The 17,476-nt window shown below is 45.9% G+C and overlaps 1 protein-coding gene across 1 annotated transcript in view; it reads left to right on the plus strand.

Annotated features, from left to right (window-relative positions):
- The window catches only part of RGS11 (regulator of G protein signaling 11), a 786,758-nt gene that overhangs the window by 27,008 nt on the left and 742,274 nt on the right, over positions 1–17,476 (plus strand). Inside the window, exon 3 of the mRNA XM_075565212.1 lies at positions 14,591–14,641. Coding sequence (XP_075421327.1) covers positions 14,591–14,641 — 51 coding nt within the window. The remainder of the gene's footprint in view (positions 1–14,590; positions 14,642–17,476) is intronic.

Below are 17,476 nucleotides of genomic sequence, written 5' to 3' on the forward strand. Positions count from 1 at the left end.
ACATTTACCTCCACTGCTAATTTCTATCCACAAAGTCTCTACATTTTCATCATTCCCTTCATAGACATCATCTCTTATAATAGGTTTTAGATCTGGTTTAACATATAAACATACTCCACCTCCCCTTCTATTTGTTTGATCCTTCCGAAAAAGAGAATAACCCTCTAAATTAACTGTCCAGTCATGAGTTTCATCCCACCATGTTTCAGTAATGCCTATGATATCATACTGGTCCTTTGCAGCTATTAATTCAAGCTCCCCCATTTTATCTGTAAGACTTCTTGCATTAGCAAGCAGCATTTAAGTTTTTTTTTTCAGCCTGTACTATTATCTTATCTGCTCCTTCCTTTCTGCTCCCACTTGGTTTAGTCTTTAGAAGTTTTCTAGTATTATCTGTATTTACTATGGGTGTCTCACTGCTTATCAAACTTGCACTTGCCCCCATTCTACCTCCATACCACCTTGTATCCTCATCTATTCCATTTAGTTCCTTATCTGTTTCATTCCCCTCCCCCCTCTATCCTAGTTTAAAATCTCCTCCAACCTTTTTAGCATTCTCTCCCCTAGCACAGAAGATCCCTCTTCATTGAGGTGCAATCCGTCCCTAGAATATAGATGGCACCTCTCAGAAAAGAGTCCCAGTGCTCTAAAAACCCAAACCCCTCCTTCCTGCACCACTTTCTTAGCCATGCATTAACCTCCCTGATCTCTGACTGTCTCCCTGCGGTAGCGCATGGCACTGGTAGTACTTCAGAAAATACTACCTTGGAGGTCCTTGCCTTAAGCTTTTGGCCTAGATCCCTGTAATCTTTTTTAGGACCCTCCATCTTTCTCTAACTTTGTCATTGGTGCCAACGTGTACCAAGACCGCCGGATCAATCCCAGCCCCCCCCCCCAACAATCTGTCTACCCGATCCGCAATGTGCCGAACCCGAGCACCCAGGAGACAACAAACTGTTCAGTTCATGCGGTCCCGGCAACAGATTGCCATATCTACCTTCCTAATAATGGAGTCCCCTACCACCACAATCTTTCTTTGTATCTGAGCATCCTGAGTCCCAAAACATCTTGGATATACAATACAAAACATCTTGGATATTGTTCAAGATTTTGGTTCATCCTCTCAGTCTGCCATTGGTTTGAGAGTGTTAGCTGGAGGAGAAGGAGAGGGTGATACCGAGTGATTTAGAGAAGGAGCGCCAGAATTTGGAAATAAATTGAGAACCCCTGTCGGACACAATGGATGTGGGAATACCGTGGAGTCTAAAGATCTCTTTGGAGAAAATGTCCTCCAGAACTGGAGAAGAAGGAAGGGCCTTGAGCGGGATGAAGTTTGCCTGTTTTGAAAGCGATTCACGACAACGAGTATGGTGGTCATACCTTTGGAGCGTGGAAGTTAAACAATAAAATCCATGGAGATGTGTGTCCATGGACGTTCGGGGATGGGTAAGGGAAGCAATAGACCTGGAGGTTTGTGCCGAGCTGTCTTATTTTGGGCGCAAGTCGAGCAGGCACTGGTGAAGTCCTGAACCTCACTGCCCATCTTGGACCACCAGAAAGTCCTACCAACGAGATCCAGGGTTTTCTTAAAACTGAGGTGAACCGCAGTCCTTGAGGTACACTGGCGACACACTTTATTCGAGCTGGGCTAGTCCCACGAATTCGGGTATACCCGGGTGTATTGAGGTTTGTGACTGTTTTCTGCCCGAGTGCATTGAGGTATTTTCCAAGCAGGGATTGAAGCATTTTATTCCCGCTGGCTGCAATACTGCACAGTATATATATATATACTGCATTACAATTCATGAATTTATGCCATCTGGTAGACACGCGAAGCATTACAGCCTATTAAATCCTAATAATTATCATTTAACAGATCAGCCGCCCGTCAGCCAGGCATGAACCCAGGCTGGGAAGGCAAACACAACGGGGCTTGTCAGAGGTGAGGAGCGGCGCATTCCAGGTATCTGCCAGGTACATACTGGGTATTTGCTCGAATAAAGTGTGTCGGTGCAGTATGACCCCATTCCAGAATCTTCTGCCTGAATTGTGGCGGTGCGTACAAAGTACCCTCTGGAACTTCTATGCGTCTGGGAATCTGAGTTTGAGCTTTGAAGATTTCGTCCAGAATATCAAATGAATTAGCTGAAATGATAAATTTGGCCGGTAGAATGGTTTCAGGGATTTCTTCCTACCTCTCCTCTGGGGAGAATTGCCGAGACAAGGCATCGGCCTTAACATTCTTGGTCCCAGGTATATAGGATAGAACATAATTGAACCTCGAGAAGAATTGTGCCCACCGTGCCTGCTGTGACCCCAAACGGTGAGTCCCTTCAATATATAACAAGTTTTTATGGTCCTATCGGATGGCAATGGGTACCCTGGTACCCTCGAGAAGGTGTCTCCATTCTAGAAGAGCCATCTTCATGGCCAAAAGCTCTCTGTTACTGACATCATACCTGTAGTTTCCTCGGCCTGAGAAAATTTCTTTGAAAAAAAACCGCAAGGATGCAATTTCTCTTGAGGTCCTGCTCTTTGAGAGAGTACTGCACTGGCTCCTGACTCCGAAGTGTCCACCTCGAATATAAAGGGTCAGGATGGCGAAGGATATGTGCAGAAACGAATGTGCTTTTGAGGGTCTTGAAAGCAATGTCAGCCTCGGGCTGCCAAGTGGAGGGGTCCGCTCCTTTTTTAGTGAGATCTGTAATAAATGGTGAATCCGAGGAAGCATTGAATGGCCTTCAATGTCCGGGGCAGGGCCAATCCAGTATCTAGTGGTACCTCAGGTATATCATCACAAGGAGATACAGAGGAATCTGTATCCTCATTTGAGGTAGAGGACCATAGCATCAAATGGTGGGCTCCTATGTTTTACGGCTTTTCAGGTTCATCATATTGCAAGATGATTTGGTAGACCATTGGTGGGGTAAGGACACATACTCGGAGAAGGAGGCTGCTGATGAGTTGTCAAGGAGGTTGAGAGGAATCAAACAGGGCATAATAATTCCCCAAGGTCCATCCATTCTCTACGATGAGATTGCCCCTGAAGAACCATTGTCCTGGGTCTTGCCAGGTACAGCTGGAGACCGTAAATTGTTAAAACTAAGCAGAGCTGATAGAGCTATAGTGGCCCGCTATAGACAGTCTTATGGGTTCACCTATCCTTACGTGCCTGAGCCTATAATGCTCGAGATAGAGGAGCAGCGTGAATCTTGGCTCCGAGAAGCTGTACAGGAGTACTTGATGTCTAAATGTAGTAATTCTGTGTATCATTCAGAGGAAAAGGTCTGTCACCTCATGAAAGTTTGGAGTGTGGGGAGAGGGATTTATATGCACAAAGTGGTGTATCGCCCTGAGAATGGCCCTCTGCAATCCATGGAGGTGTGTAAACCAGATCCCCAGCATTACTATTAGTTGTGGGTCCTCCATGTTGGGAGTTCCCCTGTGTTATTTCACCACCCTGGGTGTGTGGGTGTTCAGCCACGTGTACACTGTAATGACTTATCCACTGTCATTTTTGTATTTGTGCAGGTTGTTCGCCTGCTGGATGGCCCAGCAAATTTTGGTCCAAGTCGGGACCATTGGATTCCACCAGAGGGAGAGTGTAGCCCTGGTAGGTTTGGGCTATTATTCTGTCCTCCTCCTGTGCAATAATCCCTGTAAGGGCAGGTTTGCGAGGAGTAAATATGGGTTTTCCCTACTCACTGTAATTTAGTTTGTCAGAGAAGGTAGTGCTCATGTGTTGTGTCAGTCAAGGGCACAGGGGTGGGGCTACTGGATCCTTACTAAATGAATGACCACTTCCTGTTTGAAAGAGTTCCTCTCCAGCTTTGGGAGAGGATAGTCAGTTCCAGCAAGCTGCCAGGGCTCTGGTACGCTTAAGGCCCTCCCTCTGGAAGAGGAGAGAGTGCCACAGTTGTGCTCGCCACAAACCAGGACCGGACCGTGGGGCTCAGGTGGGGTAATCACGACCTGAGACCACGTAGTCTGGTCCGGATTGTGCAGTTCGTAGTCGTACATAGCAGGGTCAGGACGGAGAGAGCAGCATAGTCAGTGGACGAGCCAGGGTCAGGATTGGAGACATCAGGGTAAACATTATCCAGGCGGAATTTCGGCAACTGGTAGTCAAGAAGATCCCGCTTCAGCGTAATAGCTGCAGGGCGGGAGCGGGTTCTGCGTGAATGGTGTCAATGGCCCATGGTACCGGTCTCAGCAAGGAGAAGGTTGACCGGAGTGGGCACACCGCCAGGCAGCACTGGTAAACCAGTGCTTCAGCACAGAAGTCCCAAGCTGGCCACTGCGAAGGGAGAGAGCTGCAGGCCACTAGATCCCAACAGTAACCTCTGCTAGGGGTGAGTGCAGAAGGTTGCAGAATCCAGGCAGGCAGAACTCAGGCCTCTATGTAAAGAGAAGCAGCAAGCCTTCAGGAAACAGGAACACAAGCCTGTGCATTGAGAAACAGCAGGCCACCGGAACCAGGAACTAGAGTCGAGAACTAGAAACTAGAGCGTAGCAAAATCATTAGTAACACAGGTGAAAAGCCAGATGGCTTGTGGCAGAACACATGTAACATCCATAATGAATTATGCTCAGCAGAGAAGCATTGTGGGAATGCAGAATTTAAAGGTCAGCAAAACAATAGCAGAAGGGGCGTGTGACAGCATTGCTCTGATGACTGATCCCAGGCTGGGGCTGTAGTCATAGCTAGCACAGCTGCTGTAGATACCAGAGGGAGTGTTCCAGGCCTGCACAGGTCTGCAAGGCAAGGTAAGCAGTAAACTGAGATGTGGATTCCTTACAGAGAGATATTCCTCTTACTCCACAAGGGAGTAAGGGAAGAGCAAGGACAGCTCCTAGGGCTCTGACTAGGAGTGGTGTCCAGGGACATCCTGAAGGTGATAACCTTTGATTGCCGTGTGCTGTAACAGAGACTGTGCTGATTCAGGAAGGATCAATAAAGACCATCTGATTTTATCTATACCACCTGCCTGAGAGTGGAGCATATTGGGAGGAGGGGGACATAACTCTTTTGCAGATACGCCACCGCACACAACTGGGGGATGCACTAGGTGGAGGCGCTACACCATTAAGAAGAATTTGGGCACAGCCCCAGAAGCCTGTCCTGTTATCCCCCATATAAACCAAAGTGATTCAAACAGGCGCTTTTAAACACAAGTGAACTAATAAAGTGAAGTAGTGAAATACTTAAATATTAGTGAACAAATTAATTATTGTAAAGTGATAAAAATGAAGTCTCAACCTCCAAGGGATAATGTACACAATCCCAACTACAAGTCAGCAAATCCAGGAATCGGAGGGAGCATGTTCATCAGGATCACCCCAGAATGAGAGAAAGGCAAATATAGTGCACTTCTGTTTTCAACTTTTGTAGAGACAAATAACGTAACTTGTGCTCCTGACAAAGCTGACCGTGTTCAGCGAAATGCGTTGAGCTGTGAGTTGTGACGTGATGCCGAGAGGAATAGCCGCCGACTATCTGTCCCTTTCCCCCGCGAACCCAGAAGCAGTTGCAAGACCGGCGGATGTGATGTCAGACGCCATCCGACGCAACTGCGCTGCGCGAGTATTCTGTAGACAGAGACGGCCTCCGTGACTCACCAACCTTTTCCTCGGCAGGATCAACAGTCACATTCACCTACTATTAGATGTGCCTTTGTAATGTATACACCATGTGAGTACATTACTGTTTTGTTTTTAGTGCTTATACATTTTTAATTGATCTGCACTATTGGCTCTTTTCTGTTATTTCTCTCGGCGATACACCAGACTCAACAGATACCTAAGTAGCTGCTGATACATCTTCCTCTCATTGCTGGTTTCTCCTTACAGTCTGTAAGTAGGCTCTCTATATGAGCCAAGTTACGTTATTTGTCTCGACAAAGTTGAACACAGAATGCACTATATTTGCCTTTGTCTCATTCTGGGGTGATCCTTATGAACATGCTCCCTCCGATTCCTGGATTTCCTGTTATCCCCATGTCATCGCGGGAGACTCAGGGCCCCCTGTTACCAGCAGGTATGCACCAACAAGATCCATGTAACCAGAGAATTAGTTCCCTTAGGAGATCCTATGTGAGATTGGGTGGGGGAATCACCGTTACGTCTCAGTAGTTCCTCTAAATGTAACGGTGATTCCCCCACCCAATCTCACATAGGATCTCCTAAGGGAACTAGCTCTCTGGTTACATGGATCTTGTTGGTGCATACCTGCTGGTAACAGGGGGCCATGAGTCTCCCACGATGACATGAGGGATAACAGGACAGGCTTCTGGGGCTGTGCCTGAATTCTTGTGCATCCCCCAGTTGTGTGCGGTGGAGTATCTGCAAAAGAGTTATGTCCCCCTCCTCCCAATATGCTCCACTCTCAGGCAGGAGGTATAGATAAAATCAGATGATCTTTATTGATCCTTCCTGAATCAGCGCAGTCTCTGTTACAGCACACAGCAATTAAAGGTTGTCACATTCAGGATATCCTTGGACACCACTCCTAGACAGAGCCCTAGGAGCTGTCCTTGCTCTTACCTTACTCGCTTGTGGAGTAAGAGGAATATCTCTCTCCTCTCCCATAGGGAGGGCCTTAAGCATACAAGAGCCCTGGCAGCTTGCTGGAACCAACTATCCTCTTCCAAAGCTGGAGAGGAACTCTCTCAAACAGGAAGTGGTAATTCATTTAGTACAGATCCAGTAGCCCCACCCCTGTGCCCTTGACTGACACAAGGCATGAGCACTACCTTCTCTGACCAACTAAATTACAGTGAGTAGGGAAACCGATTTTTACTCCTGGCAACCTGCCCTTACCGGCGATTATTGCACAGGAGGAGGACAGAATAAAAGCCCAAACCTACCAGGGATACACTAGTAATAGTGTACACACTCCACACAACTTTCCTTCTGGTTCTAACTCCACACTCAATCTAAACTGCACTTGACTATAGTGCAATTTAACTCACACAGCTCACTTTATGCAGAAGTATTCGTTTTTGTACACCTGTATCTCAGTGGGAGTAAATCCACCTTTCGGTAAGACCTAAAAAAAAAAAAACTAATTCCCTTTGTTAACTTGAACGAACTTTAGTAGATATGCGCTGTTAGGGGGAACAACTCTTTTGGATATCATTATCACTTATGGCTGTAGAAATGTACAGTAACCAGATGCTATTTAAAGAAGTAAAATAATCATCATTAATCGTAACGTAAATCCACTGAAGGGGATAACCCACCATTAATTACATTTACAGTAGGTTAGCTTTAATAGGTTAAATAGGTGTATCTAGGTCTTAGGCTGCGCTGATAGTGATGGTGACGCGACGTCCCTTCAAAACAAATGCATTGAATCTGTAGCATGCGCTTATAGTAGGCGCAACGGAGCAACGTGAATCTCTGTAGTCAATAGAATTTGATTTTTACAGAGACGGTCTCATCATGTGACAGGCTGTAAACCAATCAGATACCTTCTGATGCAGGGAGAGGAGGAATGTGCCTGTGTGTGAGTGAAGGGAGAGGAGGGGATTGTGTGTGTGTGTGGGATTGTGTGTGTGATTGTGTGTGAGATTGTGTGTGTGGGACTGTGTGTGATGGATTGTGTGCGGGATTGTGTGATTGTGTGTGTGGGATTGTGTGTGTGATTGTGTGTGCGTGGGGGTGGGGATTGTGTGTGAGGGATTGTGTGTGCGGGATTGTGTGTGTGGGATTGTGTGTGTGGGGGGGGAGAAGGGGGATTGTGTTTGTGGGATTGTGTGATAGTGTGTGGGATTGTGTGTGTGATTGTGGATGTGATTGTGTATGTGTGGGATTGTGTGTGTGTGATTGTGTGTTTGGGGGGGGAATTGTGTAGGATTGTGTGTGCGTGATTGTGTGTGTGTGTGTGGGGGGGATAGAGTGTGTGATTGTGTGTGTGTGTGGGGGGGGGTTGTATGTGTGTGATTGTATGTGTGGTTGTGATTGTGTGTATGTGTGGGATTGTGTGTATGTGGGATTGTGTGTGTTTGTGTGTGTGTGTGTGGGGGGATTGTGTGATCTTGTTAGTGTGGGATCGTGTGTGTGTGGGAGGGGGTAGTGTGGGGGATTGTGTGTGGGGGGATTGTATGTGTGATATTGTGTGGGATTGTGTGTGTGAGTGTGATTGTGAGAGTGTGATTGTGTGTGTGTGAGATCAGGGTCGCCAACAGAAATCATGGGGCACAGGAAAAATGAAAGGAGCAGTGCCGAACCTCCCCCCCCCAACACATAGCGCACCTATCACGTAAATATTTTTTTAGCACGTAACTTTAACTTAACCCCCAATGCATATAAAAATACACCCCCACCCCCAATACATCTACAAATATACCCCACTCTGCCCCAATACATCTACAAATATACCCCACTCCCTCCCAATACATCTACAAATATACCCCAACCCCCCCAATACATCTACAAATGTACCCCAACCTCCAATACATCTACAAATATACCCCACTCCCGCAAATACATCTACAAATATACCCCAACCCCCCAATACATCTGAAAAATACCCCAACCCCCCCAATACATCTGAAAAATACTCCAACCCCCCCCCCCCCAATACATAAATAAAATACACCCCCAATACATATAAAAATCAGGCTTACCATGGGGATTATCTCAGTCGGGCCTGTGGCTGTAGGGGGAGGGGGGGCGGTGTGCGGGGGCCAAGCAGCTGGCAAGACTACGGGGGGGCGGTGGCCCGGCAGCTGGCGAGATTGGGGGGGGCGGCAGCTGGCGGAACTGCGGGGGGGGCGGTGAGTGGCGGGTTTGCGCGGTGGCGGGGGCCTGGCAGATGGCGGGACTGCGGGGTGCTGGCGGTGGCAGGGGCCCGGCTGCAGGTCACAGCAGTTGCTGCTGGCCCTGCCCCGCTGCAGGCACCTCTCAGTCCTACAATGGTTGCTCGTACGCATGCTGGGCCTCCCTCTCACGCCGGCGCACCGGAAGCTTAACCCAGCTGACTTATGGTGCTGCTGAGAGACCTGGCACGGGTGCAGCATTTTATTATTGGGGGTGTATTTTTATATGTATTGGGTTGGGGGTGTATTTTTATTTATGTAACCCATTTTCCCCCCGCTCCCCCCCCCGGTCGCAGACTGGACCCCTAGGGTGTAGTGAGGGCTGGCTACATGCATGTTGGTGGTGCATACCTGTGAGGAACAGGAGGGCCTGAGTCTCCCACGATGGTATTGGGGATAACAGGGACAAGCTTCTGGGGTATATGCCTTCATCTTTAGTGGTGGTGGTGCAGCGCCTCCATCTCTGGCAAGCCCTTAAGTAGTAGGGTGAAATCCTTCCAGAGAAGCCCTTGCTCCATGGCGAGAGATTTCAGTCTCACACAGTCTCTTTGTATAAAAACAGCAGTCTCTTTATTGTACTCCAGCAGATCAGTAACAGCACACAGCAGCAACAGCACACCGCAAATCACTTCAAATGTAGTGTACAGGGCTTTCTTCCTCGCTCTCCTTTCCCTCCAGAAGTGCACCCTCAGGATGGGCTGTCTGGAGCTGCAATACTCCCCACATCCACCCCAAGGTATAGGCCCTCAGGGTGAGGCTAACTCTCCCCTCACACTCTGCAGGGCGATGGGGCATTGGTCCACTGTACTATAGTGCTATCATGACTACTCAATATGGCTGAGTATCTCCTCTCCTGTCTCCTTCAAACTCCCAGACCATACTCTCTCTGCTCCAGCAATAGACTAGACTGCCAGAACACACAGGAGCAGCCCACTAAATCAAGACAGCCCTGCCCATCATGATGTCAGCAGGCCCCTCCCCTGTGTCTCTGCCTTCCACACAGTCAGGGTGCCTACCTCCATCAATCAGGCCAGGGCTTGAAGCGGGGGAAACCCATGATAACTACTGGCGGCCTGCCCTTAGCAGGACTTACACCAGTAGGAGAAAGATATATAGCCCAAAATCTTACCAGGGCTACATATGTATTGGGGGGTTAAGTAATAGTTGTGTGCTAAAATTAGTTTTTCCGTGATAGGTGCACTATGTGTTGGGGGGTGGAGGGGCTGCTCCTTTCATTTGTCATGGGCCCCATGTTTTCTGTTGGTGGTCCTGATTGTGTGTGTGTGTGTCTGTGTGTCTGTCAAGTGAAACAAACTATATGAAAAACTTTAAAATAGTCAATTCTCCCGTAATTTAAAGTAAAAGTACTGTAAATTCAGCATACAAACAGAAATTACAACTCCTCTCCATTTCAGCCTTCCCCCTTGATCTTGTCCCCGCCCCTCTGCCTTCTGTCACTCTCCTTGTCGCAAGAGATGTCTCCCAAACTCAAATGACAACTTTCGCTTGGGCTACGGAGACGGGAGACACGCACGAGCAGCCATTGTGGGACTGAGAGGTGCCTGCAGCTGCGCAGGGCCAGCAGCAACTGCTGTGACTTGCAGCCGGGCCCCTGCCACTGCTAGCCCCCTGCAGTACCGCCAGCTGCCAGGCCCCTGCCACCCACCGGCCTCCCGCAGTCCCGCCACGCACTGCAATTCTGCCAGCCGCCGACCCCCCACAGTCCTGCTAGTTGCCGGGCCCCCGCCACCGCAAACCACCACCCCTCCCCCACCGTCAGCCACCGCCCCCCCCCACCGTCAGCCACCACCACCTCCCACCACCAAACCGCCCCCCCCCCACCACCAAACCGCCAACCACCGCCCCCCCACCACCACCATACCGCCCCCCACCACCACCCCCACACCGCCCCCCCCCCCCTGCAGCCACCGGCCCGACCTGAGATAATCCCCAAGGTAAGCTTGATTTTTATATGTATTTGGGTTTATTTTATATATGCAGTGGTGGGGAGTAGGGTATATTTGTAGATGTATTTGGGGGGAGTGGGGTAGTGGGGTATATTTGTAGATGTATTGTGGGGGAGTGGATATATTTTTAGATGTATTGGGGGGGTGGGGTGTGTTTTAATATGTATTTAAATGTATTGGGGGGTTAAGTAAAAGTTACGCACTAAAAAATATTTCCGTACTGCTCCTTTCATTTCTCCTGGGCCCCATGATTTCTGTTGGCGGCCCCGATCTCACAATCACACAATCACACAATCACACACACACCCACACACAATCACTCACACAATCACTCACACATACACATACATACACACAATCACACTCACACACAATCACTCACACACTCCCCCCCACACACACACACACACAATCCCACACACACACACAATCCCAATCCCACACCCACACACAATCACACACCCCCCCTCTCCCTGCACTCACACACAGACACCTTCCCCCTCTCCCTGCATCAGAAGTTATCTGATTGGTTACAGCCTGTAACATGATGAGACCGTCTCTTTAAAAATACAATTCTACTGACTACAGAGATTCACATCGCGCTGTCGCCGTCGCACCTACTATAAGCGAATGCTACAGATTCAATGCATTTGTTTTGAAGCGACGTCACGTTTTTGTCGCCGGCACTATAAGTGCAGCCTTTGCGTTTCAATGTTAATCAATAGAGATGTCAGAATGTCTTCAAATGTACTTCTCAAATATTTGTCTGAAGTTCTGTGAGCTAGGAACTGCACAGAAATAGTTGGGTGCAATATTTTTACCAGATTACCTAAAAGTTTTCCAATTTCACCAGAATTTCACAAAAATTGCATAGATAGCAGCATATAAACCTTGCACATGACCTATAATGCTTGGTGCATTTTTGTAGCTAAGTGCATTTTTTGCAAAAACCAAATGGCACATTTTCGCCTGACTAACCTTTGAACAATTGATTGCTAGTATTCTTCTGAATGACTAATACTAGTTCCAATTCCATGGGCTGTTTTTTTACATACAGTAAGGTTTGGCTCTTTTCCATGTAACTAAAGGGAGTCCTCCGGTTGTTAGGATAAATGAGCACCTGAGATCTGATTAGGCTCATGGGGCCTACCAATTTAAATGTTATTTCCTTTGAGCACGTTTTTCTCTTCTAAAAGCTTAACCTCTTAACCTCTGGTGGAGGGTACAATATATTTTTATAATACAAAAAAAATATCCAGTTCTGTGCTAAATGGACCTTCAAAACAATTTCATGCAGTGCCCAGCAGAAAAAGGTTCAGGTTCATTGGTACCATAATATAGGATTCCATATAGATCAATGAAATAATTAACCAATAAATACACACAATTGAACAAAAACTCCCAATGGCTATTCACAAGAAAGTGAGAATAATCAATGATATAATTTAGGTCACACGGTTTAATCTTTTACATTCTAGCAATCCGTTTGGATTTCTTTGTAAAAGTATATTTTATATAGATGCAAATAAATCTCAAAGTACATTTGTATCTAGTACAGAGTTAAATTTAGTCAGCTGAGATAGTCATCATATATTTTGATTTATATTGATTCAAAGGAAGGCAAACAAAAAGAAATACTTGGTCCCATAAGGAAAGAAAAGGAATTATTTCCCGACACTGAGCCAGATCCACAAAGCTCCGTTACTGACATATCGTTAAGTGCTAACGGGTATTTTTAAAATCTCACTAATGCAGTGTTAAGTCCTGTTTTCAGGTCTCTCTCCCCACTTTTTCCTCCTCTCCCTTCATCTCTCCCGCCAGCGTCTGGAGGGAGCTAACACCACCTTTAGGTAACACAGGTGTAATGCAAGCATGTAGAAAAGAAAGAATTGCCGGCGCCAAATCAGTCCTTTAAATAATAATAAATCCGAATAAAAACCAAACCGTCTCTTGCAAAGTCCAAAAAGTGTCCTTGAGCAAACAGGCAGTGAAGGGGTCAACGAACGGCTCACACCAAATGATAGTGCAATATGTAAAAAAGTGAAGAAAACAAACAGATAATGGTGCAGTACGCCAAAAAGTTGAAATTAAAACATTAAAAACTCACTCATGACAAACATAACACACAATGACAGACAGACACTAGCAAGACTATAATCCTAACAAACAGCTATTTATTAACATTGAAATACTGGGTTCCGGAGGAAACAGCACTTAGGTCCAGAGGGGTAAAATTGAAACCCTACTTACAGGACAGTGGATGGTAAAAGCAGTAAAGCTGAAGATCGCTCACGTGCTCCTCTCTGATGATAACTGGAGCTCCTTTAGGGATTGCCTCGTGTGGGGGATGGATGTTGAGTCGCACGAAAACCGGAACTTCCTGGTGGATGTGACGTCACACGCTGCGGTGTTCCTGAAATCACTGCTCCTCTTCCTCTCCTTTCCCCCCACAGCCTGCACAACTGCTTCCAATATCCTCCACAACCAAACAGACAGCTCTAAAAACAGGATAATCTCCCAACGACGTTTCATGCACATACGTGCACTTCTTCAGGGGTAGAAGTGTTCAGTATTTGCCAGGCTGCCTGCAATATTTATTTCAAGTATTGTCATTATTTATATTTTTTTAGTGCTGTTTTGCACCGTCTTTTTTCGTTAATGCAAGCATGTGCTAATTTAATATGCTGTTAAACTTATTCTAATAAAACACAACAGATCCTTGTGTATCTGGGCCTCAAAAATCCTGTAACCTCATTAACATTTTGGGCTGGGAAAGGCAATATTTTTTTTGTATACTTGATTGTTTGAGACAGTAGGGTTAACAATATTCCACATTTCCCACACATGTATTACTTGTAAAATAACTTATTGTTAAGGTGCTAAAGATATGGATTTTGTGAGATTTGATAGGCCACATATATATTTTTTAAAACGTGTTGCATGTGTTTATTAGACGCCTAGCTTCTTCCTGTACTAGAGTGTCCATGGTAGTCAATTTCAGTGGTGGTGCAGAATATCGCATTTCACCCTAACACATCTATACAGTACGTGATCTAAAGACAATGGGCCATATTTACTAACAGTCTTCTACCAATAGTCACCATCCGAAACTGGAAGACAGCTTAGAGCTTTTAAGTGAATGCGCTTTAAGATGTATTGCAACGTCAGAAGGTGTCTTATGGCAGAATACTGCTTACTAAATATTGACCTACATTTCCCTTACTCTCTGAAGAGTAAGACACTCAAGGTGAATGTACAGATGCAGCGCCGTTTTTCGTGTGCGCTACTGTACTCCAAACGGCATTAACGCGGCCAATCGTCCCAGGCACATATGTTTATCGCGGTTGCTTTGTTTGAATTTCATGAATTGTGTGCAATTAAATGCAATGAAATGAATCAATTGTAATGTGTACAGTACAGTGCTACTGTGCTACTGTGTCAATTTCAGATGTTAAAAAGCCAGAACACTAAAATGCCATTTTATGCACTCGCCTGCACTCGCGTCTTAACACGGTTCGGTTGGAAGAAATCCTGCGCCATGACATGGGTTTTCCGAGGTATACACCACATGATTTGTTCGAATAACGGCTGCTGCATCTGTAGATGATTTCACGAAAATGCTGGGCGCAGCAAATGTACAATGTTTATAAGTTTTGTGAACCTATGCAAATAATTAGCATATCTTTAGCTGCTAGATTGTTTTACCATGTGCTTTTTTAAAGGCATCTTGTTTTTTATTACAGTTATGTAAAATAATTAGTGATTTATTTATGTATTCATATTTTTTATTTATTTATTTAGGTAATGATATTATAGAATGGCTGATTAAGAAGTTCTCCATCAGTGAAGAAGGTGAGCTATCCTGTATTGTTCCTTTTTCATGGTTATAGGACTGCAAAGAGTGACAAATGAGAAGAACTATTTGGTCTACAGTATTTCCATGATTCAATGTGCTGTGAAGCTGATTCTAAGGGCAGTTAAAATGTGGAATTCATTACCCATGGAGACTGTGATGGCAGATACAATAGACATGCTTAAAAAACGTTTGACCTCTTTTTAAAAAGGAAAGGTATACAAGGATTTACCAAATAACTAAACATGGGAAGGATGTTGATCCAGGGAGTAATCTAATATTTGGAGTTAGGAAGGAATTATTTTTTTCAGTTGATATTCAACTGGGGTTTTGTATGCCTTCCTCTGGATCATCTAAGTAGAAATATAGGATAAAGTATTTGTTGTCTACATTTAGCATAAGTTGAACTTGATGGACATACTGTATGTCTTTTTTCAACCCCATCCACTCTAAAACTATGCACCATAGAATTATATAAAACAGCAAAAATTCCATGCATATAGATAAAATTAAAATCCTTACTTGTGATGCACTCCAAAGGATAGACTAAGGGGGCTATGCACTAAACAGTGATAAGTTATTCTAAGAGCGCAAAGTGCTTTTAGAACGTGATATTGCGCTCAGCGCGATTCACTGAGCAGTGATAACAGGCACTTTGCGCTCTAAAACAAGTCCCACTAAGCTCGTACGATCAGCTAAATGCGCTGATTTCTGCCAGTCTGTGCGATATTTAAAGCTACAATAAGTGATTGTGCTTTAAAAATGCGCCGAAAAAGGTACGCCAGCTCAAGGCAGACGCTAAAGGAGCAGGACTTAGAAACATTTCTTTGTTTTCATTTTTTGCCGGCACACCATCCATACAACAGGCCGGCGGGTATCCCCGGCTGACCCCATGGATTTCACCGGGTGATCCACGCGGGCATCCGGGGTCCCCGCGGATGTCCGGGTGTCTCTGCGGGCCTGCGGTACCAATGGTGTGTCCCAAAAAATTATATTTATATTTGTAAATAAATACACCCCCCGCCCCCTAACACATACAATACAGTAATGGGCAATATTACTATTATCCACATATGGATAATAATGCATTTGCCCATTTACAAGACATGAATCACAATAATTACAGTTAATACGTATTGCACTTACCTTTACCATGCACGCATGATGAAGGCTGTCTTCATCCTCATCCTGCCCATGTCCCCTCCGGAGCTGCAAAACATACACAAGAATAAAAATAGCCAATGTAATGTCCCCTAACCCCTTAATTACCTTAGCGGTTAATAACCGCTATAGTAATTAAGGGGTTAACCCGCCCTCCCCCACCACTCACTCAGGAGGCCTAACCACCCTCCCCCACTACCCCCACCCATGAGGCCTAACCATCCTCACCCTTTACCCACAGGGAGGCCTACCTACCCTGACTTGGGGACAATACCCACTTCCCCCACCCCCACTACAAACAATAAACATCACTATATTTAATAAACAATACATAACCCACCCCATAATACATGATTTATTCTTTTAAATATAGTGTTAATACCCAAGGCCCACGGGAGTCCCCCGGTGGTCCTGGCAGGTGTCCCCAGGCCCCACAGTGTCCCAGAGGGGGGTGCCCACAGGGACAAGTATTGGGGGGGGTGTATTGCACAAGTGTGGGGGGTGCCCACAGGGTCTGGAGGCGTAAGGGTTGTCCCCGGCAGATGCCGTGGTTCTCCAGGTGGTCTCCGCGGGTCACCGTGGGCGCCAAATGGGGTCTCCACGGGTGGGCCTGCGGGTGTCTGGGGGGCCCCGGGTCAGCCCCACAGGTGTCTGAGGGTCCTCGGGTGGTTCCAACGGAGGTCTGGGAGCCCCTGGGTACCCCCCCCCCCCAAACACATACAGTACAGTAATGTGCAAAATATCTATTATCCAGATATGGATAATAGATTATTTGCCCATTATTAAACACATAAAACAGCATCAAGAACGTAAATAAATAGAGTTCTACTTACCCCCTGACAACGTGATGGGCATCCGGTCATCAAACGGCCTACATTGGAAAAAAAAATCATTGCAAATTCTTTCAAATGCGAGTTAACCCCTTAGTCACCTTAGAGGATAGTAACCGCGACAGTAATTAAGGGGTTAATCCACCCTGGCCCGATACCAAACCTTCACCCATTCATTTATACAGTGGGTATTATATATATATATATATATATATATATATATATATATATATATATATATATATATATATACATATATATACAAATACAACTGTATGCTCATCTGCATGTCTTAGGCAGGTCTGCAACCCTGCCTTTCCCCATTATCACCCAGCATACAGCACTTCCACTGCAGCAAGGGATTCTGGGAAATGACAAGCAAATGAGCACACAGTGTCACTTTTTGCCTCAAAAACTATTTTTAACATGGTTCCCTATAGGCTTAAGCTTGCTGCATGGTCACAGCTTTGAGCACAGCCACGGTTAAGGTGCATACCCAGAAAACCACCCACAGACAGCTGTTTCGACCTCAATGGGTCTCATCAGTGTGGGGTTGGTTTTAACTGGGTATGCAAAGAGGCTATGGGATAGGCTATACCATAATACTGAGTTAAGTTATGGTGAGTAAAAAAAGTGACCTGGGATTGCAAGCCAAATTTAGTTCCAGGACGGTTGGAGATAACTCCCGGTGAAGTGATTTCAAGTCCTCCGGAGGAAAGAGAGCGGTGGTGTCAGGAACTTCATGTGATTTGAGTTCCAGGACATTTTGGGCTAAGGCCCGATCAACTAAAGACTTTTGTTTTTCATTCATTTCAGCTAGGAAAGTTTAGTTTAGTAGCCCAG

Source organism: Ascaphus truei, chromosome 11 (genome assembly GCF_040206685.1).
Source record: "Ascaphus truei isolate aAscTru1 chromosome 11, aAscTru1.hap1, whole genome shotgun sequence".
Classification (NCBI taxonomy): domain Eukaryota; kingdom Metazoa; phylum Chordata; class Amphibia; order Anura; family Ascaphidae; genus Ascaphus; species Ascaphus truei.